Source organism: Micropterus salmoides, unplaced genomic scaffold, assembly GCF_014851395.1.
Source record: "Micropterus salmoides isolate LMB-PRFRI ecotype aquatic unplaced genomic scaffold, ASM1485139v1 Ms_hic_scaffold_18, whole genome shotgun sequence".
Classification (NCBI taxonomy): Eukaryota; Metazoa; Chordata; class Actinopteri; order Centrarchiformes; family Centrarchidae; genus Micropterus; species Micropterus salmoides.
In genome coordinates this window covers 25,518,961-25,544,558 of record NW_024040928.1, presented here as the reverse complement: position 1 = coordinate 25,544,558, position 25,598 = coordinate 25,518,961, and the positions used below count along the sequence as shown (strand labels likewise).

The window sequence follows — 25,598 nt, the reverse complement described above, 5'->3', positions numbered from 1 at the left end:
GAATCTGATTACTTTGTTGTTTTGTGCAATCAGGCGTCCACTCTGTCACCTGTGTTCATTTTCTCCTTCGTTTGCTTCCTTGCTCGCTTGTTCATTTGTTAATTATTCATCTGATCTCGTCGAGTCTATTTAATTATTTACTTACTCAATCTCTCACTCATAAAGTAGTTTATAGGTGATTTCTAAGTTTTTATCAGTTTAAAGTGTCGATCAGCTTTGGCATTTTCTTTGGAGCTTCTTCTGCTGTAAGTTGTTATTAGTGAACTCTGCATGCTGCTTTGAGAACAGAAACCCAGCAGCTCCAAACTGCAATAAAACTCCTTCTCAACTTCTGTCTGTGTGTGTGTGTGTGTATGTGTTTACTGCAGTGTTTTACTTGTAATTATCAACAGCTCAGCAGGGGAGACTGATGGTTCTTTTGTGTGCAAGTTTTGGATTGTGAGTGTGTTTGTGTGTGCGTTCTTGCGTGTGTGTGTGTGTGCATGAAGAGGATGTTGGAGGGCTTCAGCATGTAGCTACATCCAGCTGTTTGCAAGATCATCAACAGTAACCCTGCACTGCAAGTTCAGACGAGCAGAATGTATGTCTGTTTCATAGATAGATAGATAGATAGATAGATAGATAGATAGATAGAATTGTGTTGCCACACCAGGCCAGTAAACGGGTTAGGCAGGTATTTGGGACTCGGCTATTAATTGAAGTTTTACGGTATATATATTTTAAATTTTAAATTTTGACACAAAACAAGATAACCTCTTAAGTGGCCGATTAAAATAATATAGAAGGGTTTCTTTTAAATGATATGCAACATGACGTTGCTCATTTTAACAGCAACTCAAATGTTCTTCATCCAGCTAGTTGACATGAATGCTCCTGAGAAGTTACAGTTTACCACAACAGCATAGTGGAGCAACAAAAGGCTGAGGACTATAGATAATGACGTAAGGCAATTTCCTCCATTGCTGACTATTAATTAAAAAATGACAAATGACAAACACTATAACAAATCTTTTGATTTTAGAGAGTTACAACAGCTTTGCGATTTATAAAACCATTAACTTTGGGGGCACTTTATATTAAGGGGGTTAAGTAATCAATAAAAGCTTTTAAGACAAAAAATGTTCTTGATAAAAATGTATTCCGCACTATTTTTCCACAGAACCCACATAATGTTTGACCCAGATTACATGTACACATCCCATGATAGCACCCCTTATTGTCTTGTACTTGAACTGAAGTACTGAAAATGCTCTTCGTTGTTTGTCCGGAAGGGATGCAATTTCAATTTATTCAACAGACAACAGCTGTTGAATGAATAGGGGATACACCAGTCTGATCCACATCGGCATCAGTACATTAATGTTGTCATAAAAAATGCTCCCACTCCACTATTAAATATAAACTAATTTACAGTTTTCCAGGCACATTTTCACACCTGAGATGTACTTCTCAGTTTTGACTGTCAATCTCTCTGTCTCTCCTTTTCTCCCTCTCTTTTTCTATTCATCTCTTTTCTTTCCTAACACACACACACAGAACACACACCTGCAGGAATCAGGCAGTATTGACTGTTCCCTGGCTCCAGCTCAATTTAAATATGACCTGAAGCAGAGACGAAAGAAGATGGAGGAGAGAGGAAAAGAAGGACAAAGAGAGGAAAAACACCAGAAAAAGAGAGAGAATGAAGGAGGAGAGGAAGGACGAGAGAATCGGATCAGTGCTGCTCAATACAAGAGTCACACATACAAACACAGCACACATACACAGAAAGCAGAAAGAAACAAGAAGAAATAAATGAAACAGCAATCTTTCTTGTGAGGAGTGGCAGTGACAGGATGGTTGACAGGCACTTACACCAGCCAATCAATGAAGACAGATCAATATGCGACTCGGCCAATCGATGGCTGCTTCAACCTCATGTATACTGCCACTACACAACCCCAACTGAACTAATGACAAGGTAAATGCTACATGCATTTCACACTAAAATGTGAAATAAGTGCAGTGTGATAATAATAATTATATTTCACAGCATGTAATTGAATTCATTTATTCTTAATATTGATACGTTACACAGGTCTACAGGCTGCGAGGAGGAATTATTATGCATAACCTAAAAAGTTATGCATAATAATTTCTGAATTCCAAAATGTTAGAATTGTATCCAATTGGTTTAGTGTGTGTGTCGAGTCACATCAACTCTGATCTCTTCCCAGAGAAAAAATCCTGTCAGGTCAGCTGCCTTTTTATTTTGCTCAGTCTGCCTCTCTGTCCCTGCCTTCAGCCATCTCACTTCCCCCAGGTCCAACACGCAGATCTGACGGACTTCCCAGACCTGCCATTTTCCACTTGTCCACCAAATGCCCTCAGATTTTCCCACCAGTCCTGGTCACCTGACTCCCGTGTCCACCTGCTCACCATTTCCACATCATCCCCACCTGTTGACACACTTGCCTCTGATTAACTCATCAGTCCTTCTGTATTTATAAGCAGCTCACCAGCCGTTTCCCAGTTTGCCATGTTGTCTATGTTGTGCATTTGCATTCCAGCCAACCTTTTCCTGTTTTCCTGTTCCCGTTTTTCTGCCTGATATACGCTACCCTCAGTTTGACCTGCTTTGCCTGCTCTGGCTTTGTTTGCTTGTCTGGACTGCTTTCACAAGCTTGACTGTAAGCCTATTCATTTCAGCACTGGTTTATAGAGATTTGAGAAAATAATACAAATAAATTTATTATGAATTGAAAATAGGCCCTGCGATGGACTGGCGACCTGGCCAGGGTGTACCCCGCCTTTCGCCCATTGTCAGCTGGGATAGGCTCTAGCCCCCTGCGACCCTGTACGCCGGATAAGCGGTTGACGATGGATGGATGGATGAACTGAAAATGATGCACATTTTTTTTATCTCATCCCAATTTGCATGGAAATACATATACTGATAATCTGACAATCAGGGAAAACAAGTGGCAGATTTTTTACATTTAAGTAATGGTGTTATAGTTCATGAAAGGCTACATGGCTAGACTTGTGTGAAGGCATGATGACTATTAATCCAAACTACAAATTACATTGGCTTTAACCTGAATATTGAACTAAAGGTGCAAGCAACTTTAAAGCAAGCAAAACCTAGCTTGGAGAAAAGGCATTGCTGTACGGAGTACAGTACTCTAAGGGTTGTAGCGATCGAGGAGCTAAATCTAACCACACTCAAACTTCACAGCTGGCTGTGATCTGTTGTTCTTGTACCCAAACCCAACTGTGCTGAAGCATTGTGCAGTATTGATTGTGACCTGCTGTACTTAATAGGGGGTGACAGAGCAAGCAAGACTGTTAGCCTTGATGTAGTTACTCGTTAATTACTTAGTTTAGATCTCTGCAATTACAATAGACAGACGAATGGTGCAAATGCTTCCATACAGTGAACAAGGGATCACTGAATGAGTATAAAAACCATGGGACTCTTATGCTATAGCCTTCACAGTCATCAAATATCAACCAAATTTAACAGCTATGGTAGATTTTGAGCATTAAACTCTTAATTTCCTGCATTCTGGAGACATTTTCTGCACCTATTTAAGGTGAAAATGTCTTTATATGAATGGCAGCACAAAATTCAGCAGGTGACAATTCAAAATATAACAAAAAAATGGAATATAATGCATTGATCAGTAGCTTTTTTGTTGTAACTTTCTTGGACAATGCACGTTTGTTTCTTCTGTATTCAAATTGCATTGCATGTTTCTTATTGTGCAAGTAAATCTTTCTCAAAGCGTTTTCATTCAGCCTACAAGAAGACCGGGGGTCTCTATCTGTACCGATTCCAGCAACATCCATGAACCCAGTAGCCAATTTAAACATTGCAGAAAAATGTTTTCTCACACACTGCTCTCAACATTGGAGTACACATGAATAAAAACATTACTCACTAGCCTACTTAATTCTGCTCTCCTTGCCTTCACTTCTAATATTTCCACACAAGCAAGGAACATACACCTCTGCTGCAAACACAGCAGCTTGCCCTACTTCTTTCTTTTTCCCTCTCCCTGTATTTGTTGGCCCTGTTGACTTTCTAAATCAGCAGTGGGCTGAAATGACACAGCACTCGTGATTTTCACCCGCGATACCGTTTTCACCCGGTGCGCGGAGGAGGCCAATCAAATCCGAAACCAACATTGCACTCATTTGCACCTGCACCAAAGTGTTCACTGTTAGGCAACCTGGTCTTATAATGTAATGGAGGATCATTTTTCTCAGTGCTTCTCTGCAAAATGCTTAAATGGGTTGCCAAATATTTTGTTTTTGTATTTTCAAGTAAAGCTGATGTGTGGGAAGCACTGATATTAATATCAATCTGACCAGCCCACCCCAAAACAAATCGTCCGGCCCCTCTGGCATATGCCAGAATTGCCAGGTGGCCAATCCGCCCCTGTGTTTATCCCTTCGGTCTGGACACTTGCAGAATCATGCATCATGGTGACTGTGAGTTCATGTTGGTTTAAGCCAATGTGTACATTGAAATGGACACTTTAGGTACAATAGCTGAGAGCTGGGATGACCATTGACACAAAAATAACATAGTCTAGATACTCTAGATCAGAGGTTTCAAACCATTTTGGCTTGTGCTCACCTAAAACAAAGAAACAGTGTCTATTGTGACCCCTTGTCCCATCGGTTGTGACCAGTTTAACCAAAAATATGAAACAAAATTTATTTATACTTACCTATTACGTTAATAATCTTGCAACCCTTAAGATTTATGCTGCAATTCCTGGGGATATTACATACCCCCAGGTTGAAAACTGCTGCTCTAGATCTGCTTCATATAATCAAAACTATCATCAGTATCTACCTTCTGTTGGATTGTGATGAAATTTGGACTTTACTTTTGCACTGAACCCTCTATTTTCTAACCTGCTTTTTCTACTTCGAGAAATAACCAAACAACTCGAGCCCACCAGTGCAAAACACAACACCAATAGCTGTGTGTTAAAGTGTTTCAGGATGAACTGTTTCTTTAAGTTTCACTATCCATGCCTGAAATATATGAGGGCTTAAAAACTCTGTCTTTAATCTGCCTCCGCCCCTTCCTCTCCATCTCGCCTTCAGGACTGAAGTGGATTTAAGAGGTGAAATCAATGAGACATCAGAGCTTCACTCGGATCTTGAGGACAATATGTGCCTCATGTTTCAAACGTGTGTTTTCTCATAATGTAATTCCCGTATTTCTCTGCACACACCAACAAAGCACAGAATACAAAAGAAAAGTATGAATTTACTGACTAAGGGGTGGTGACGGCGCAGTGGATAAGACAGATGCCTTTGGTGTGAGAGACCCGGGTTCAACTCCCCTCTAAGACCATCCACCATTGTGTCCCCGAGCAAGACACTAAATGAATAAATGTAAATGAATTTGGAGGAACCACTGCGGAGAAGACAGAAAAAAATGACATAATCCAAAAAGCATTGAGGCGAAATAAGAGCCAAACAAATCTAATCAGGTATCAGAGCAGATACAGATGTAACGCCTTCTGCTCTGTGATTGTTGCGACATGCAGTCGTCTCAGAGCCAGAGCAGAATGGTTAGCTGAGGCGCTAGCTACGGTAAAGCCGCTTAGCATCACTGTCACTCTGTGCTGTTGTAGAGCACCAGGGTGCTTCACAGCTCAGGTTCCACATCAGCAGATTACCCACAATACACCAAGGGGATTTCCTCGTCTCACAGAGAGCTTTCTGCTGTGGTTTGTGCAGTTTGTTAAATTCAGTGTAAACAGTGGTAGACGTGGCAGGAGTCATCGACAAAGAAACTTCTTGGACTTAGATTCAGTCTTAATAGAGTCCTGTGATCAAAGGTATTTAATCAATACTTTACATACAAAGGTTGAATTAAGGTCTCTCAATATTCAAGCATCTGTACCTTGTTCAAAGTTTCAGACAGATTTAAGGGAATGTTTCACAATTTGTCCAGTGTTATTGGTTTTAATATTATTTTACAGTAAACCTGTCACAGTAAACCAGGTGTGCAGATTTGCATATCTATTATGATAAATGTCACTGAAATAATTTTCACAAGAAATAATTACATTTTGGAACACACTCATTACAGCTTATAAATAATCAAGTAATATAGCCTGAAAAGTGAATCAAAAAATCATTACTAAGTTCAAAATTGCGAGGGGTTTTGAATTAGCCAGGTCTCAGACCTCTAAATCGTTGCCTGCATACTGGACTTTTCAGCAAATCAAAAAGGCCTGGTATTGTACTATTGACCACTCTTTCCACTATTGTAAAAACACAGAGCCAATCAAAGCTTGGAAGGTGGGATAAAGAATGGATATATTATCTTTTTGTTCTACACATAGATATGTATCAATTGCCACAAAAAAGGCGACAAGGATGAATGGGAGTTGTATGCTGAAATAGTCTGTGAAGGTTCTCGATCATTCAGGTCATAGTTATCCAAGGATGGTTAAATCAAGGGCAGCTGGACTTGGCTGAAGATATTCAAAGACACTTTCCCTTTCATCCAAGAGGATTCCTCAGTTCTGACTGACTGGCAGGGAATCCCAGCTTTAACCCTGTATATTGGGAAACAAAACAACCTCTACACAAATGCATGGCCTCACACAGAAAGGCCAACATCTCATGTCAAGAATGAGTACTTTACTTATTTCTGAAGGATAAAGAACACTTTTTGAGGACAACCATGTACATATTTTATACAGGGAGGACAGATGGTTTGAAAGAGGAGTGAAAGAGGCCATTTCCACCCGAGTGGAGAGCCCGTCTCTCAACAGGGAAGGACATTTGCAACACCACTTATATGAACCATACTTACAATGAAATGTCATTTCATCCCATCCTAGTAAACTGAACAATACACTTCCCTTTGGCCTTGTAAGAATATCACTGACCCTAACGACAACAGCCAGGACCACTAACGAACCAAGCAGTATCGATCATCTTGACAATAATCCCACAGAGGTTAAATATCTGGGATTCCCTGCCAGTCAGAACTGAAAAAGCCTCTAAGATGAGAGGCAAAACGTCTTTGAGTATCTTCAACCAAGTCCAGGTGCCCTTGATTTTAACCTTGTAAATCTCTTTTGGTAAAAGTAAAGAAGCTGCTTAACACTGATATATGGTCATGACATGTTGCTGAAACAGGTTGTTACAATCAGACTGAACTGTTGTCCTGTTTCACCTTCATTTTTGGTAGTCATCTTGAGCCTACCTCAAGCTATGTCATTTTCAGTTCAACATAGAAATGGTTAGTGGCGGTGTTTGCAGGGAATGCAGATGTTCATGTCATTGAAAAAACCTGTTGATTTAGGAGTTGCTATTACCAGTATAGCTATGTCAGTCCCATCCACACTTGTTGGCATTTTTCTGTCACTAGTTTTCTGGCTGTAGCACAGGATGAATGTATTACTATCCTAATGCTACCAACAAAGCTCTGATTGTCTAAGTTATTTTTCCAAACAAAGAAACAGTTGTCAAGGAGCACACCATCTGACATATTTAAATCAGTGAAACTGGTTGTAACCTAGACATCTAAAAAACACCTTCACTTTTCAACTTAATTTTAGCCTCTCTGATCTAAACGTCTAGACATATGTTGACTTGAAACGCACTAAATCAGTGTTTGCTGGGAGGAAATGAATAAAGTAATGCAGTGACTGATTTCGAAAGTTTTGGGAGGTCAAATGTGTTTTCAAATCCAAGCCTTTTTGCAGAACATCGGTTCACAGCAAATCAGAGCCTCAAGGGTGTTTAATGTTTCCTCCATCTGCTTTTGATACCAGACTCTGTGATCATTCATCACTGGAGCAGGTAATCAAATAAACTAGCTTGACGTGAGGGAATAAAAATCCTTCAGTGTCAGAGTTCAGAGGGTTTTTTTCTTTGTGTTTTTTCTTGGGCTTGTGATCTGAGAAGGATTGGGAGCGCCAGCGTAGGAGGCACCAAAGCTAATACAGTGATTAATGTTGAGCTGCATGTTGAGATTCATGGAAACATGACTAAGAGGTTGACTGAGTGTGAAAGACACAGACTCCAGTGTACACACACACACACACATACACATTCACAATTTGCAGACGCAAACACACAAAGACATGGACCAGGTTACTGAATGATTGCGTGATGTAGTTACTGATAAGTGTTCAAGGCTCACTGGATCACAGTGCAATGAAATAATTAGTAACCACCTCAGTGGACTGTAGATCCCCCCCCTACAGCACAGGCCTGTCTCTGGTTGCTGATGGTTACAAGGACGATACCTCTGTTTTGGAGCAGTGACAACAAACCACTGGAGCATTAATACATCTCCCACCTGGCAAAACAAAGAAAATGACAAATGTGTGAAGGGTGCTGTGTTGTTCAGCTGTGATTCAGAGGAGAGAGAATTGATCATTTTATACCCTTTTTAACGTGAACGCTTCAACGTGGTGACATTCACTCATGACAAGTGGATACCTTTGTGCTATACATAAATTAGCACTAACTTTTATAACTGTGTTTTTGCAGTCATAATATTTTCTTTTATTCAAATTTCAGTTTATCCCAGATAAAAAAATATACTTTTAATTAGCCCTAGTGGTACCAAAGTACAGAAGTTTGATGAAAAACACTTAAAAATGCTATAAAAAAAACCAAAGACATAACTTCAAGTAATGCACAGTGAAATTTTTCCTTTTCCATGAAATCCCTTTTCTTACTCTGCATTGTTTAAAACAGTTTAGCTACCATTTATCTTACATTGTACTTCAAATTTCTTCTCTTTTTTTCCCTTTGTCTTGCATCAGAACGGGTTTTCTTACGCAGTTCCTGTTGCCATATCAACCCACTGTGTAGTACTGTAGGACATGTCTCCTCTCTGTACTGTATCGGCCCATTGTCTTCATGCTTGGATCTAATCCCTGCAGTGGAGCGGCTGTTGGGTTTAGAGACCGTCTGTCTGACGGAGAGCAGACGGAGGGAGGTTCCCTGTTCACTGAGATAATAGCAGAGCATTGGAGTGGAGTGGTTTATACACACACACACACACAATCTCACACACACATAGCCTCTCAAGCTCTGCATGTGGCAATTATCTCTCTTCTCAGCAGCTTGTGGCATCTCCCCCATTTCCTCTCCTCTCCTCCAACTTTCCTTGTCTCCTATTCCTGATCTCCTCTTGACTTTTCTTCCTCCTCCCCCCTATCCCTCCATCTTTCCCTAAGCCGTGTATTGCGCTCCTCCCTGCACCTCCTCTTCCTTCAAACTTGAGATAGCGACAGAGCACTCCTCCCATACACAATAACGACCTGAACAATCTGCCTCCCTCCCCAAAAAATATAAAACACTGCTTTAAAAGAAAATGCTCTCCACACCTCACTGGTCTCCCTTCCCACCACTGTGTTTTGATGCAGTGACTTTGTAACACACACACATACAGCAAAATACAACGGATCGCCTGAGTGAGCAAACACTTTGAAGATAAATGTCAAAATCAGACACCCGAAAAAGTAAAACTGTACAAAAACATGTCAGCACTTTGCAACCTGGAGTTTGTGTTTATTTACAGACTTGCTTTTGACCTTGTAGGTTACTGGAGCCACACATTTTCTATTTGGGTGAAAAACTATTTTGGTCCAAATTTCTACTTAACAGAGAAACAACAATAATTTGACACCAACACACACGGAAAAGTTAATGTTGCTCATAAGATGCAAACTAATCAAAATATTTAGCAGCTTTGCATGCTGATAAAGAAGTCAGGGGATTCCCATTTACCATAAAACTTTGATTAATTGACCCTGTCTATATTTGGGACAGGCCTATAATTCCTCTCGCACAAAACTGAAATAGGCCACTATGAAACAGTTTATTTATTTCAAACAGAATATTACTAAATTTACTGTAAAAAAATGATCAATATCATATCATACAATATCAAAGGCACATCATTTATTTGATCTAGCTCAAACAAACGGCTTATGTGCTTCTATTTTGCAGGCAGCAACGTAACAAAAACAACAACAGGGTGCAGGATGAGATAAGTGTGGCAGAAATTAGCAGACAGTTAGTTTTCTTGCAGCTAGCACTTAGTGGCTTGGCTTCAGCAATCAGGTGTCTGTGCAATATGATCTAAAAGTTCATTAGAACTTCTCAAGAAATGCTATTATTAGCAAAGTAGACCAATTGTGCAATTAAAAGTGACAGCTGTGATTGATTGCCTAATTTTGTGTGCAACAAGCTAACCTATATAACCTATATATTTGAATTAGATTCCTGTTGGAAAGAAAGCTTGATCATGAAGAAAATTAATGTTACCTGTCATCTTTCTACATATTTCTTCTTTATACCTGCATTACTACGCTTTTATGTAGTGAGTGTTGTAACCACTCGGCTACCAAGGCCATAATACAGGACCCTCCTAGATATTCTGTCCAGTCTAAAATTGGGTAACATCACACTACTCATGCCTCTATAGAATATTAATATGTAAAATGTGTCCACATTCCCAAAGACAGTATGATACCTGCATTGAATGCATCCCTGTGGTAGCCATCCATAGTATCCATAGTCTCTTACTGTCCAGGATTAAGTATCTTTTATTTTACTATTTTTCCAGATTTCTTCCAGCCTGCAGGCTATAAGGACACCAACAGTGCATCTTCAGGTCAAAAACCTGCTTCTCTAATCTTTAGGTTATCGTTGCCCCACTGGGAAAATAACAGACCTGGAGCCTCTTCTCTAAACCTGCTGTGCTTTCTCTACTGGAGATTTCCTTTAGAGTGGTAATCTTCCAGGTTCTCTTGTTTTTGTGTCTTTATGTTCATTTTTCAAGGCTCATTACTGATGTGTTTCTGCACTCCATTACCCAGAGATCACCTGTCAGTGCCAACCAAACACTGTCATTCCTTGTTTTTTCTATGTTTGAGTTTCTCTTATCTCAGCACTATGAGCACTGTTGCTGCTAATGCAAACTAAATGGTTTAGAATGTGTTTATTCCAAACAAACTTGAAATGTTTACAAGAACCTTAGCTGGCCACTGACACAAATGTCTCAACAGCAATATATTAGCTGGTGACAAATGGGTGATATCTTAGGAGTAGGAAAATTTGGTAAAAATAAGATTACATTTTTCCTATAGGATAATAATGAGGCAAGTGAAGGTAATAATTTCAAGCTCTATTACTATCCTGCTATTACCAATATTATCATTGGGTAATGTCTTATTGTGATATTTACAGGTTCTGTGAATACAACGGCTGTTGGTGTCATAACCTCCCTGCCATGACACCTGCCTTAGTGACATTTTGTCCTGCTGGTCACGCACCAGCCCTACTAGTCTACCTTATTTTAGTAACATTGCTTGTTGTGAGAATTTGCTCACCTGCCTTACTAACTGGATTTCTCTGTCTTCAGGACCTCACCACCAGACCTCATGCTTTGAACACAGGATTATCCAGCTCACTCTGCCTGAAACACCAGCTTCACCCACCTGCCAGCAAAACCCCGCCAGCACACCTTGGACCCTGAAACCAAGCCTATTCCAGTCCTGCTCACCTGCCACAGAATCTGCCTCATTCACATTATTATTAGTACAAATAAAAACCTAATTATTCTTCTTTTGGGTTACAAGTCTGAAGCTGACAGTTGGGAAGTTACGGAAAAAGACAGATACAAATCTGCAGTTAGTGACACAAATTAAGGCAAAAGCATGTCTGCTTGAGTTGAATATTAAAAATACTGCTCAGCTTACTCTTTGCAAGATGGGAATCTATTGTTGCATTTAATACAATGCATACAGTCAAACATATTTTTATCATAAAATATTATGCCATTTCTAGGGTATAGAACCTCAGTATCTTTGAGAGCTGCATGAAATATGTCTATAGGTCCAATTATTGAAAACTTCCAAGTGCAGAAAGTTGGGATCAAATGCTTGGTCAGATTCTTATGTACAATTCTTTTTTAATCAGATATTTTCTCACTTAAATCAGAATATTGTTAGATTGGATTCCTCAGTATGACGTATCAAAAAAGGCATTGCTTTGGTATCTGTAACAAAAATCCGTAATTGGCACTACTATTAAAAACAGTCAGCCTTAGGCACAAAAAGAAGGTCAGTAAAAAACTAGGGATTTAACTGCAGTCATCAGAGCTAATGGTAAACGCTCAACCACTACATGATATTTTTCACCTGCTCGATTTCCATGTCTTATCAAATCTCTTCCGACAAGTCCTTTAACATTTGCTTCCCCTCACTTTTTGTGCTCTTTCTACAAATTACTGCCACGCCACCTTTAATTTCCACCAAATGCCCCGCTTTTTGGAACAAAGCCGAAGTGTAGGAAGCACCTCAGTGAGTCTGCAGTAGAAGAGAAGGTGTTTCTAAGAATACAAAACCTCAGCGGCTTCAGTCGAGGATTTCACTGCAGTTTTTTCTCATCCTAACAGAGTAAGGGGTGCTATCATTTCCCCTGCCAAGTGCTCCTGAGATCTACAGCTATACAGTAACTGAGTTAACAGATAATCACATAACAGCAACCCCCCGTCCACACAGACACACACAGACACACACACACACTCACTCTTCACTGCTGTCCTATACGAGATAAATGAGCACTATCAGCCCCCTACCTCCCTGCTAACAGATTAATGTGTAAGCGTATCCCTGGTTTCCCGCCTCCTACACACACTTCTCACTTTCAAACACACACACACACACACACACACACACACACACACACACTTACACACTCCTCAGCTGCCTTATGTCAGCTCGACAGCAAATCTCCCTCCTCCGGAAACACAGCAGATGATGCAGGAGATCGACACAACAGCATAGAAATGTGGACATGTCGAAAGACTCACACACACACACACACACACACACACACACACAAATGACACACAAAGTGTCACAAGCAGCAGACAAGCTATGATTTGAGTCAGACATCATACATCCCATCATCTGCGGGATACATCTTCAAAACATCGTACACATCCACACACACACACACACACACACACACAGAGTGATGTATGTGCCAGTTATGCTAACAGATTTTAGCTTCCTACGCCAGTCGTGAAGCCATAACCCGCTGTGCTCACCACCACCAGCCGCAGCAGCAGCCACCATCCGGGGTTTAGTCATGTTCACCGTAACTGCCAGAACAAAACAGCCACCCAATTAACGCCCACATGCAGCTTCCTATTAGATCGCTGGGTCACCATGAGCTGCCTGATAACCTTTAATCACACAGAGAACATCGGCTGAAAGCGACGCCATCACAACAGGGAAAATGGATGTTCCAGCTGGACTTGTTTGTCTTTAGCATTAATGTATCCTTTCAGTACGTTTGCAGTTTCTTAAAATATTCATAATAAACATCCCTCAGCAGATGTAAAAAAAATAGTTGACACATTGTCAGACGCATCCAGGTCACTGCAGACAAAAATGACACCAAGTATGGTTGTTTTAAGAAAATGAAAAAAGTAATATCATCTAGAAATGTAGTAAATTACCTTATTAAAGAATAAGTGTGGTATTTCATATATGTATATTGTCAACACATCCTATGAAAAGACCATAATCAAGAATGCGAATGTCTCAGTTCTTGTTGACTTCCCTACCCGGTCTGTGACTCTCAGCACCCAAGTCCACTGGTTCCTACTGCACATCCCAATCTTTAAAAACTCTCAGTTAATTCCCTAAAACAACTGTTCACTGTAGTTTGTATCAAATTACTCAAACAAGAGTAAATAGTGCATTTGTTGTGGACTATTTTCCATCCAGTAAGTAACACAGTGACAGAAGGAATGACTATTTTAGTGGGAATTTCATGGGTTTCATACACTTTCTGAAATAAACCGACTAAAAGCATAAATCATATCAGATGGGGGTCCAAGCTCTAATTTGTATCACCTTAGGGGTCCATGATGTGAAAAGGTTTGAGAACCACTAGAGAGTAATTTCCGGCAGCAGGACGGTGGGGGATTAATTCAAAATGTGCAATGGCTATTTTCATGTTGACATCATCCAGTGCAACAGTGTGGCTCACTGAAGTGTTTTTAATAGCTTTAAATAAACAAAACTTGTTAGTAGGAACAAAATATTATTGATTTTCATGTCCCTTACCCCTTACCTTTCATGTCCCGCAACCCTGTACGCAGGATAAGCGGTTGACGATGGATGGATGGATCTCCCTTACTTTAACTACCTTGGGGTCAATCATTAAAAACATGGATGGAGAAAAAATGTTAAACTTCACACAACTTGCACCATGTGTTGACCACCACTATGTCAGGGTTAGATTTCAGTTGAAATATGTATCCATTCAAGCACTGCACATCTAGAATAGAAGTAGTAAAAAAAAAAAATACCTTAGGCATGAATATTTTATTTAGTGAAGACATAAACAGATAGATTTAAGTAAGTTTTATAAGCAGATGCAGAATATATTGTGATTTTGTCATAAAATTTGAAAACAGTTTATTCCCTAATAGAATATAAGGTTTAAGAGACTAAATAACAGATTAATACATTCAATAACATAAAATGAACAATCCTTTGTTAACATGCATAAACTTAAATTAGATCATTAATCAGATCAAAACAGGAAATACTCCTGATATAATCCAGTGAAAAACTGCTTTATGCTGATATTCATGCAGTATTTTTGTATCTCACCACACTTACATGTCAAAAATGATGAAAGTCACGATATTAAAAGTGTAAGAAATATCAAAGAACTTAAGTGCCTTGATTTCTGAGAGCATCATGGAAACAGTAGTTCAGGAAGATAGGTGAGTGAGTGTGTGTGTGTGTGTGTGTGATCCCGGTAGCCCGGCTACACAGGACCTCGTCAGGCTTTTCACAAGTGCCTGGAAGTTTTTATCTCCTGAAATGTATAAGAAGGCAGCTGCAGTCAAAGCGGCAAGCTCCTTATCTTCCTGCAGAGCGTCTTTCCAACAGATGAGGACGGCACTCCACTAAGAGGATTTCTATTTTGGTGTTTAATTTAATTTCTTAGCGGACAAACGGATTGTAATTTGCTGTTTTTTCTATGAAAACGTGTTTGGTTCCATAATCTAAATTTGTTTTAGTACAGATAGGGGATTAATTACGAGCTTAGAGAGCTGCTGTTGTGTTACTGTTTTGACTCTTTGTGTGTGTATACATACCTGTTATACTGATCTAAAGTGTCCAGGGCTGGAATCTCACAGAGGCCATGACTGCCATGGTAGCCGTGCCCCCTTAGTTTGGCCTTAGGCCCCTCAAAAAATGATATGCTCCACAGCCACAGTGACCTTGATGCCCCGCCCACATTTTGCCGTTTCTCCTCTGCGTCTTTCTTGTCAGTACGGGTTTTAGACACCAGTGTCTTATGTTAAGATTCTTAATTCTTACTGGACAGCTTCAAGTGAAATGCTGCGCACACACTCAATAGTGGGTTCAATTTTGAGTCTGGTATCAAACACGGGAAAACTGGGCTATATATGACAATAGTTTGACACAAGTCTGGCACAGGCCAACCGGGAGATTTCCAAACTAACTTACCCTGATGTGTCAAGGTCGCAAAGCGGCGACTGAGAGAACTTCTGAGAAGAAAAGGTCGACTGAGCTGAGGTAAGAAAGTCTCATAAATTAGCAAACGAATAAGACAAGAAAGCCATAAGCCATGTTTCCATCTAATTGTCATGCTAATTTTAAGCAGGCTTTTGAAATGTCGCAAAAATTTATTATTTTAAATCACCTCATGCGAGTGTAAAAACTTTTATGCAAAATTAAGGATTTTTTCTCTAATTATACCGTTTCCATCACCCTACTTGCGATACTTCAAAAGGAGCATATAAAAACGTTGATGGGAACAATAGTGGCTATAGTCGGACTTGCCATCAGGTGCCCCGGGTCGTTTGTGGGCCGCTTGAGCAGCCCATCATACAAAAAGAGAAATATGCCATCAGCCCACTTTGACAATGAAACAGCCCACATCCTCCTCCTCAAGACCCTCAATACCAATTTAACTGAACAAATCTGAAGACAACAGCGATAAGACAAGCAAGGTTTGGCTGGGGATTAAGCTGTATCAGGTGCCTTTTTTTTTCAAATCTGTGCTCTCATCGATGTGTCTTTTCATGAACCGACCAATCACAGCCCACAGGGTGGCACATTAAAAAAAGTTTGACATGCTACTGTAATGTACCAACACCAAAGGAACCTAAAATGATGAAATTCCAGGTCTGATAGTGTGATATGTGTATTTTAATCTGTTTGTTAATGCCTGCAGGCTACTGGAGTTTGGGTTGTATGTGTATTGATAAGCTTCATTTCTATGCAGTGCACACTCGACAGATTCATATTTCACACTGTAGAGTGAGTGTCTAATAAACATATTCCTCCTGAGGTTTCTCAGGTTGTACAGCTAGTTCACCACACAGCATACATATTTTCCCAAACCCATCTGAAATGTTACACACTGATTCAAACAAAAGACATAAGCAAAAAGAGTTTGTGTGAGAGTGTGTGTACCTGTAGTGTCGTGTGTCTCTCAGGGCACGGTTGCTGGGGATGCGTTCGCTCTCTCTCTGGTTGAAGGCGTACAGGGTGTACGGGTCGTCACCGGGCTTCCAGCGCCGAGCGTTCAGGTAACTTCTCTCATCAAAATCCTCCAACATGTCCTCCCATTCTGCATCTGAGATCTGTCAATCAGTCAGTCAAATAATAACAAACAGTGAGACAAATAGGGCTACAACTAATAATCATTTTTAGTTCAATTAAACAGTGAACAATTTTTTTGGTTAATGGTTTAGTCTACAAAATGTCTGAAAATATCAAAAAATAACCATCTTTCTAAACGTTCCGGAAAAGCAGCTATTTTATCATATTTACTCCTCAAATCTGCACATCCTGTCACTGCACAATGACTACATCTCCTGTCTGTATGACGTGTCCAGTGACTGCTTCATGCTTCGAATGTCTGGACACAACATGATGCCACCACAGTGTGTAGCACGTAACTGTCTAACAAAGGCTGTCTTATAAATATCAGTCAGTGTGAGAACAATCTGTCAATTAGTAAGAGATCAGTGTGTACTCGAGATGATCTGTGTTTTATCCACCAAACCAAATGAAATATCTCAGAGAACAGAGTGTGTTTCTTGGTTTGAAGCAACCAGGATCAGGTTTTTTTGATTATCTACCAAAGATATGTGTGTGTGTGTGCGTGTGTGTGTGCGCGCGGTGTGTGTGTCTGTCTCTATCTGTGGGTTCATCTTTTAGGAGAGCTTTTAGAGGTAATTTTACTATTTTTAACTTTCTGATCTTTGGTATTTAAGAAGATGAACGTCTGACTTCAGTTTTTCGTCCTCTTTGTTCTCTCCTTGTTTCGTGACTAAATGCTGCACTTTGTCTCTTAACAGACTGTAATGACCTGATCTGTGCTTTGCTGGAGGCTTTGAGTTAGTTTGTGCTTTAAAGTCCGAATGTCTTATTTTCTGATCGTTTAAATTTGACCTAAATATCACTCACTGTCAATTAATCATTTGATCAGATGTCCAATTTAATAAGTAAGCCTAGGTGGAGATTATGCAAAAACAGCTATAAAAACATCAGACTCAAGTACTCCTCAACATACTAGTGGTTCTGCCAATTTTAGCTTATTAATGACAAACTAAATATACTTTTCTATAGTGATGAGCATTTTTCAGAGCTCAAGATCGTTTACAAACCTGTAGTTTGGTTTATTTGATACATGTCACCTTTTAGTTTGGGTCTGTTTGTTGTGAAAAGAGTATTGAGAATCATGTCTTGCACTTGTTTTTCAGCAACTCACTCTCAGAGTGTCCTTGAACACATCAATATGGGAAGACTCTTCAGCTGCAGAATACCACACAACAAAAGCTTAACTTTGACATTAAAGTAAATGAAACTAAGCCTACGTTCAGACTGCAAGCCTTAATACTCAAATCTGATTTTTTTTTAATGCAGCTCATACCAGACTCCGGTGTGAACTGTCCACAGCCTGAAAGTGAACCAAATGTGCAGAAGAATAACACAACGTCACACGCTGTTGTACGGAAGTAAACAGAGCCACAGAGGTTAGCGCCGGCTAGCTCCTACTTGCTAACCCTCCCAATTTTTGCAGGAGACCTTTATTTAACTAGGAAAGTCACATTGAGGTTAAAACCTCTTTTACAAGTGAGACCTATAGTCAAGACAGGGTCAGATAGGTACACATCATTAGGTACAACAGAAAACACAGCAAAACAAGTCTCCGAGACACAGCACAACAACACAAAAATTTAGGTATTACATAATACCCTACATAGTACTGTTCACAAAAAACAACAGTGTTAGATCATAGATTTAAGGAGTTAAGTGGTAATAGAATTGGCAAAGCAGCTGCAGTTAGCAGTGACCACCTCCTTTATTTTATGTTTAAAATCATTTAGAGAGATGAGGGATTGAAGTTTGAGCTTGGTCTGCACATCATTCCAAGACCAGGGGTCATAATAGACCAGGCTTAGCTTTCCAGCCTCTGTTCTGATAGAAGGACATTTGAACTGTAGCCAGTTATGTGACCTGAGATTATGACGGCTTTGAAAAGTTAAAAATGACCTGGTTAAATAATTGGGAAGTTTACCGAAAATTAAATAGAAATTAAAATATACCAATGTTCAAGCCTGCGCAAGTGAAGAGATGACCATCCTACCAATCTGTACAATATACAATCATGTGTCCTAAAACTAGAGTTAGTGACATATCTGAGAGCTGAGTGATGTGGTGCTAATTAGCAGAGTTTCAGGAGCGGGACCACACATCAAGCACGTCATCGCCAGCATTTCCATAAATACCCACACGTCCTAAGTCCTCCCCTTCGCCCTCGTATCCTGCATTCCTCCCTCCCACCCCTTTCTCTGTCCTGCCTCCTGATCTCCTTCCTCCTCTCCATAGGTTTATAGGGGGTCCGTCGTGCCCGGGTGCTACGGCGGATTTCCCTATCGTAGCTTCTCCACAACGCTTTCTAATGTCTATTCAGCTACTGCAAGTTTCAAACATCTTCTGTTCGTTAATCAATAAATCATTTAATCATACCTGTTGATTATGGTCCTTGCTAGTGAAAAAGGGGGTCAAGTTTGGACAAAGTGGACAGAGAGGCAAACCTGTAGATAGTATCCCCATAGTCAATCCTCACTTTCAGAATCCAAATGCATCAGTACAGGTGCACCTCACGGCTGTGCTCACCGGTCCTGTTCACCCTTTACACAAATGACTGCACCAATAGTCTCCCAGGCAACCTGTGTTTTAAATTTCCTGACGACACTGCCATTCTCAGCCTGCTTCACCAGAACTCACCAGAACTATCTCACCATTAACACTAAAAAAACTGAGGAGATGGTTTTTGACCCTCGGTCGGTGGGGGATCATACCCAACTGTCTATTCACAGGGAGGAGATCAAAAAGGTCACTTCTAATAGGTATCTGGGTATCCACCCGGATAACCTGGTGGTAAGGGTAAAGGTAAGGTGATAAGCTGGAGAGATCAGGTAGACTATGTATGTTCCCGTTTACAGCAAAGGCTGTATTTTTTACGCAGAGGCAGTGATAGAGAGTGTTATCAGGTATGGGATGACGGCGTGGTTCGGTAATCTCTCCACACAGTCCAAATCAAAGTTTCAGCGCCTGGTACAGACTGCTATGAAGGTGATGGGGAGGACTGAAAACCTCTCCCTTCAGTCCATCTTGAGCAGTCTGTACTCAGGCAGGCGCGGAGAGTAATGTTGTACCCATCCCACATCCTTCAAACAGAATACGACCTCTTGCCTTCTGGCAGAAGGTACAGAATCCCAAAACCAAATTGAACCGCTTTAAATAACTTTTTAATAATTTGTCTTTTTATTTTATTTTGTTATTTGTTTTAATCTTTTAATGGATGTGTCACATGTGTGTGAAGCGTACGTGTATGACTTCAGCTTTTATTTGTACTTTATGCGTATTCATTGTCTGTAAGGGCAGCTACTACTATGCACTACGCACTTTTGAGTCCATGACAAATTTCCCCTAGGGGACAATAAAGTATATTCTATTCTATTCTATTTTTATTGTCCTCTCACGGGTCACATTTCTCCCGAATTATGCTCACAAGTGCTCACAACTTTCTGTCCTTTTCATTACGGTTTCTGGCACTGCACAACGCAACCGCCCAACTCACTGACGTTACAGTCTCTCTCTCTCCACTGTGTCTGCACAGACAAATAGCATGCACGTAACTCAGAAGAGAGCTCGCAGTCCGGTGGATTTCAGGTGTAAGAAAGGGAAGGAGAGCCACATGTATAATAATGGCTTTTGTGAAGCTTTTCCGTTCACAGCGGCTACGTCTACAGCAGAAAAGCTTCTCTACAGTGAAGTCAAAGTTACATTAATTCCAACCCGAGTGCCTAAATCAGGTCGCATTTAATAACATCCGATCTGTATCGGATTTGGACTATGAAAGTGTCCAAAAGCCTGTTCACACTGTCATAAAAAGATCAGATCTGAGTCACATATAGTCAAAAGAATTAGATTTGGGTCACTTTGGCCTGCAGTCTGAGCGTAGCCTAAATGTTCACTGCAATTAATGTCTGAGCTCAGACTAGTTTAAGGTCGTTGTGTGTTGATATACTTGCTACAGTGAATAAATGGAAATCAATATAATAAGTGCCTGAAAGTTGGGAAATCAAACTTAAAAACATATGGGATGCTTCAGAAAAAGAAACAAAGAATATAAAACATGCAATTTGTAGTTAATAGGCTAAAGCATGCAAAAGCAGCAGCTTGGCCCTTTAAAATGCTAATTAGAGGTTCTCAGTGGGAGCCACAGTAAAAGTCAGTCCTCCTTCATGTTTCTCTTCGGAAGTACAAAAAAGATTCTGGTCCGTGTTCCCAAGAACGACCCTAGAGAAACTGCTACTTCTCCAGAAAATACAAATGCTATAAAATAAGATGTAAAATGTTAATGTAGCACATAAATCCCATTCAGCTCCTAACAGCTGGTGGAGAAAAACACAAGGTGGCAGCGACTTTAAAAAAAACTAAATAAAAAAAACAGCTACAGCTGCACTTTCTGTCTGTCGGAGCTCTGCTGTCAGTGTGTGCGTAGTTTAAAAGAGAGTGTATATCATTTGTGAGAGTACAGATGCCTGTTTGCATTCAGGAAGGAGCGTGGAGTGTGTGTGTGTGTGTGTGTGTGATGTTTGAACGACGTGTGTGAGTTTGTGTGAGCGTGTAGGTATCTTTTGAGAGGCTGAGGAATGTGTGTTTCAGCTGATAGAGAGGGAGTGTGGGTTTCCGTGTGTGTTTGTGTAACACATAAGAGTAAGAGAGAGGATGTTACTTTGAGGCGAGTGATATAAAGACGGTGCATGATCATTCTCTCTCTCTTTTGCTCCATCATAAACATAACACAGGAGCTTCAGCAAAAACCCCAGAGGCCATATTTCTCCGCAACGACCACACACACTGGCACATAGTGGAGATGAATGGACACACACACACACACACACACACAATGTCCAGAGCTGATGGTGTGTGTAACAGAACAACATTTATGGTGGAGCAGCAGTGTGGATGGAGGGATGCGTAAAACGACTGACACTCCTCCTCATCTTCTTATTCTCTTGTCCTCCTCCTTCTTCTTCTCTCCTCATTATTCAGCCATACGACTTGCTGATGCGACACATTGTCTAAATGGGGCCATTAGAGGGCTGGGAGTCAGACTCCCTGTGTAGGTGTGTGTGTGTGTTAGTCTGTGTTGCTAGTTCTTCCCCTGGTGGCTGTAACAACGAAGCATGAAGAGCAAGAGGGAGGGAGAGACAGGGGAGGATAGAGGGACGGCTGGATGTAAAGAGAGGGAGGTAGAAAACAGAGGAAAGATTGGGGAACTGGGAAGTTGGATGGGGGGGAGAAAGGGAGGAAACGAAGAGAGAAAGAAGGAGGAGAGTTAGTAGGAAGACAGGAATAAGAGAGAAGGAGGAGAGTGAGAATAAAAGAAACAGACGGAGAAGTAGGAAGAAAGAAAGAGGGACAGACGGGGAGGACACGATGAGGTGGGAAGGGAGGCTGAGAGGAAAAGGTGAAATTAGAAAAAGAGTGTGGATTGGAGAGAGAGAGAAAAAGTAAAGAGATAAGAAGATATAAACAGTGTTGGAAATTGGGGTGAACGCACAGGAACGCTTTTCTGGGAGTAAAAGTCGTGAAGAAACTGTGTTTTATGAGGGGAAATTGCTTGTGTAGACAGGGGAGTAATTAGTTATGTAATTTAATTATAAAATAAAGGTAAATGTAACCCATCACAGTTACTAATACATCTGAATAGTTTCTGTAAAAGGCTAGGCCATATGTTGAATATTTCCAGCCGCAGACATTTAGTAAAGTTAGATGTTTTTTATTTGGTTCTCAGGACAGAGTGGTTAGAATTTGCAGCGCCATCCATCTGCCATCCAAATTCCCTATTTTGAAAACGGTTAACAGTTGCAAACATTCATTAGGAAAATAATCAAAAAGCAAGTACATGCAATAAGCTATCTTACTTTGATATAGTAACTGAAATAGTTACCACTACTATTACATTTTAAATAGGGTAACTTGTAATCGATAACCTATTACATTCCCAACACTGCTGTTATACACTGTTTTTAAAGCGTGTTCATGAAACAAATATAATTTATGGTGTTTGAAAACACCAAAAATCTTTTTACTGCCCATACAGCCAATGGAAAGGTCTGACATTTGCAGGGTACCTGAAACCAATCCCCTGTGTTGTCAACACTGGTGTCCTCAAACATATCTAATAAATGCAGGTTTTAACAAGAAGCTGATGTAGAAGTTCTTTGGATGAATGAATCCCACCTTACATACAAATATAAATGTTTAAACTTTTTGTCAATATGGGCATGCTACACATCGCTAGATTGATTAGATTTTTCCACAATTTAATCGTTTATTTTACGGAAACCATAAGCACCAAAATATGATTCATTCAGATTTACTGGCATGGTGGGCGGGAGGTGGGGAGCAGGACGCTGGTGGCGATGATGCAGAGGATAAGACACATGCCTTTGACACCCGGGTTCAACTCCCACTGTGACACATCGACCAATGTGTCCCTGAGCAAGACACTTAACCCCTATTTGCTCCAGAGGCCTGCGACCTCAGACATATCTAGCAATTGTAAGTCGCTTTGGATAAAAGCGTCAGCTAAATGCAACGTAATGTAAACAAGAGAGACGAAAGAATAGAAGGATAAGATGTTTTTTTAAAACTGAATAAGCAGTGTAATCAAGTCTGGCATAAATAAAAATAATTTATTCATAATTTAGCTCAAGCACTCCCTAAGGAAGGGGGAAAAAAGAAATGTGGAGGGAAGAGGAGAGAAAGAAAGAATACAGGGAAATGGACGACATTGAAATGTTGAAAAAAACAGATTAGGAGTAAAAGAAAGGAACATGAGGGAGAAGAAATAAGGAAGGAAAGGGGAGAGGAGATGAAAGATTAGGAAAGGACACGGAGTAAATACGGAGAAGAGGAGCAGGAAGGAAAGCAGGAGAATGAGAGAAAAGGGATTAAGCAAACAAGGAAAATGAGTAGAGAGGAAGAAGAGGACAAGGGATGAGAGGAGAGGAGAGTGGACAAAGAAAGAGGAGTGCAGTGGAGAGAGGAGACAAGATGAGAGAAGAGGCGAGATAAAAAGGGTGGGGTGTGAGAGCTTCACACATACACACACACACCTGCGGCCTTCTCTCCTCTCTGTAAGATTTGTTTGTGTCTCGTCTCGCTAGGAGCTCAGGAGTGGCTGCGTTCAAGGTCCTCTGGATTCTATCCTATTTACAAGACACACACACACACACACACACACACAGCTTGTCTTCCTAATGCACCGTGGCATCCTCTCACTGCCTCTTACATGAACACAGACATCCAATTAACAAACCTGAAGCACAAAGCGCTGGACAAACAGTGTGTGTGTGTGTGTGTGTGTGTGTGTGTGTGTGTGTGTGTGTGTGTGTGCGCTAAGCCACCAAGGACCTTATTAATTCATCCAGACCAGACAGACTGATCCATTTCGAATCATAATGAGAAAGCTGAAGCCTGTCCACACACACACACACACACACACACACACACGCACACACACGCGCGCGCACACTCGGGTGTCACAGCCATTGCGTACTTTTGGACAGCTCACATTGGAGAAAGACAGCAGAGGTAAAGCCAGAGAGAAAGAAAAGGTATGAAGGACAGGATAATGTGCACTAAACCGACAGATCTTGTAACAGGAAGGTTTCTGGTTTGAATCCCTCTGACCAGTTTGAAAAGTCCAAGCTGAGAAAGTGAAAGACATTAACTTGTCACAAATTTATGTGATTTTTTGTTTTCCAAAATATGCATCCTGTACCCAGAATTTTAGAATTTAATGGAAAGATTAATATTGATTTGAATTTGTCCAAATGAAGGCACATCTGTGTAAGTTTGGACTGGTTTGCTTTTTGGGATTGTGGTGTTTGTTTTGTGTTGTTTAAACAGAGGCTGTCGCTGAATAATATCAAGTATCGTAAAGAGAAAATAGAAAGAAATACATAAACATAACTCAGCACTTACTGAGAAATTTGAACATGTTTCCTCGTAAGCAATCTGTCATCCAGCTCCAGTTTTGTTTGTTTTTGTGGCTTTTCACTTATGCTGGCCACACACTAGAGGATAATTGTGTTAATTATGGGTCTGATTCAGCCTTCCCAACAATTGCGGGGGTGTCCCCAAGCCGAGGCTGGTTGGAAACCCGCAACAGGCAATGAGAGGGAGCTGATTCCCTCTTCTCAGCCATCCACAGTTTTATTCTTTTTTTGCGTCTTTCTGTGCAAAAAAAAAAAACAGCACACACACAAGTGCAACTAGCTGATGACAATAGTCTGCCTCCATGTTTGTTTATGTCTGACGTCACGTTTGATTACGCAAGTTTCTGTGAAATCCATTTCCGCCGGAAAGTCTGTGGTCCTGTGTCTTGATGGAATCTACTGATGTGTGTGTTCTTAAGATTAAAATATTTAAATTCAGTTAATTCTGACGTTATGTCTGTGATATCGGTTAAGATTTGAAAATCCTCTAGTGTGCACCAGGCATTACTGCTCGGACTGGCAAGTAGCAGACAAGAGTCCTATCTTGTCTGATAACATCTATTCAGACTGGAAGCCTGGTCACATCCTGGGTGTTGTGAATCACTGATCTATCTGTCATCAAACCAGAGGTGGAAGAAGTGCTCAGATCTTTTACTTAAGTAAATGCGGTAATACAGTGCAGTGAAAGTACAAAAGTATTATAGTCAAAATATACTTGAAGTACCAGAAGTAAAAGTACTCATTTTGCAGAATGGCACATGTCATTGGTTCTCTGAGGGATTCATTCACACATAAGCATCAAGCTAAAGAATTAATCAAGAGACATCAGCCTCTAAACACAGGAAAACATTTTCCCTTACTTTTATCCATATTGCTTTAAAATTTGCCTCTCGTTCGCCCATTCACACAAACACACACACACACACACACCACCAGTGGCAGCAAACTACCAAAC

The 25,598-nt window shown here is 40.5% G+C and overlaps 1 protein-coding gene across 1 annotated transcript in view; it reads right to left on the bottom strand.

The window, feature by feature from the left end:
• Positions 1–25,598, bottom strand: part of galnt14 (UDP-N-acetyl-alpha-D-galactosamine:polypeptide N-acetylgalactosaminyltransferase 14 (GalNAc-T14)) — a 168,052-nt gene that overhangs the window by 115,870 nt on the left and 26,584 nt on the right. The window contains exon 2 of the mRNA XM_038726536.1: positions 16,524–16,693. Within this exon, the coding sequence (XP_038582464.1) occupies positions 16,524–16,693 (170 nt within the window). The remainder of the gene's footprint in view (positions 1–16,523; positions 16,694–25,598) is intronic.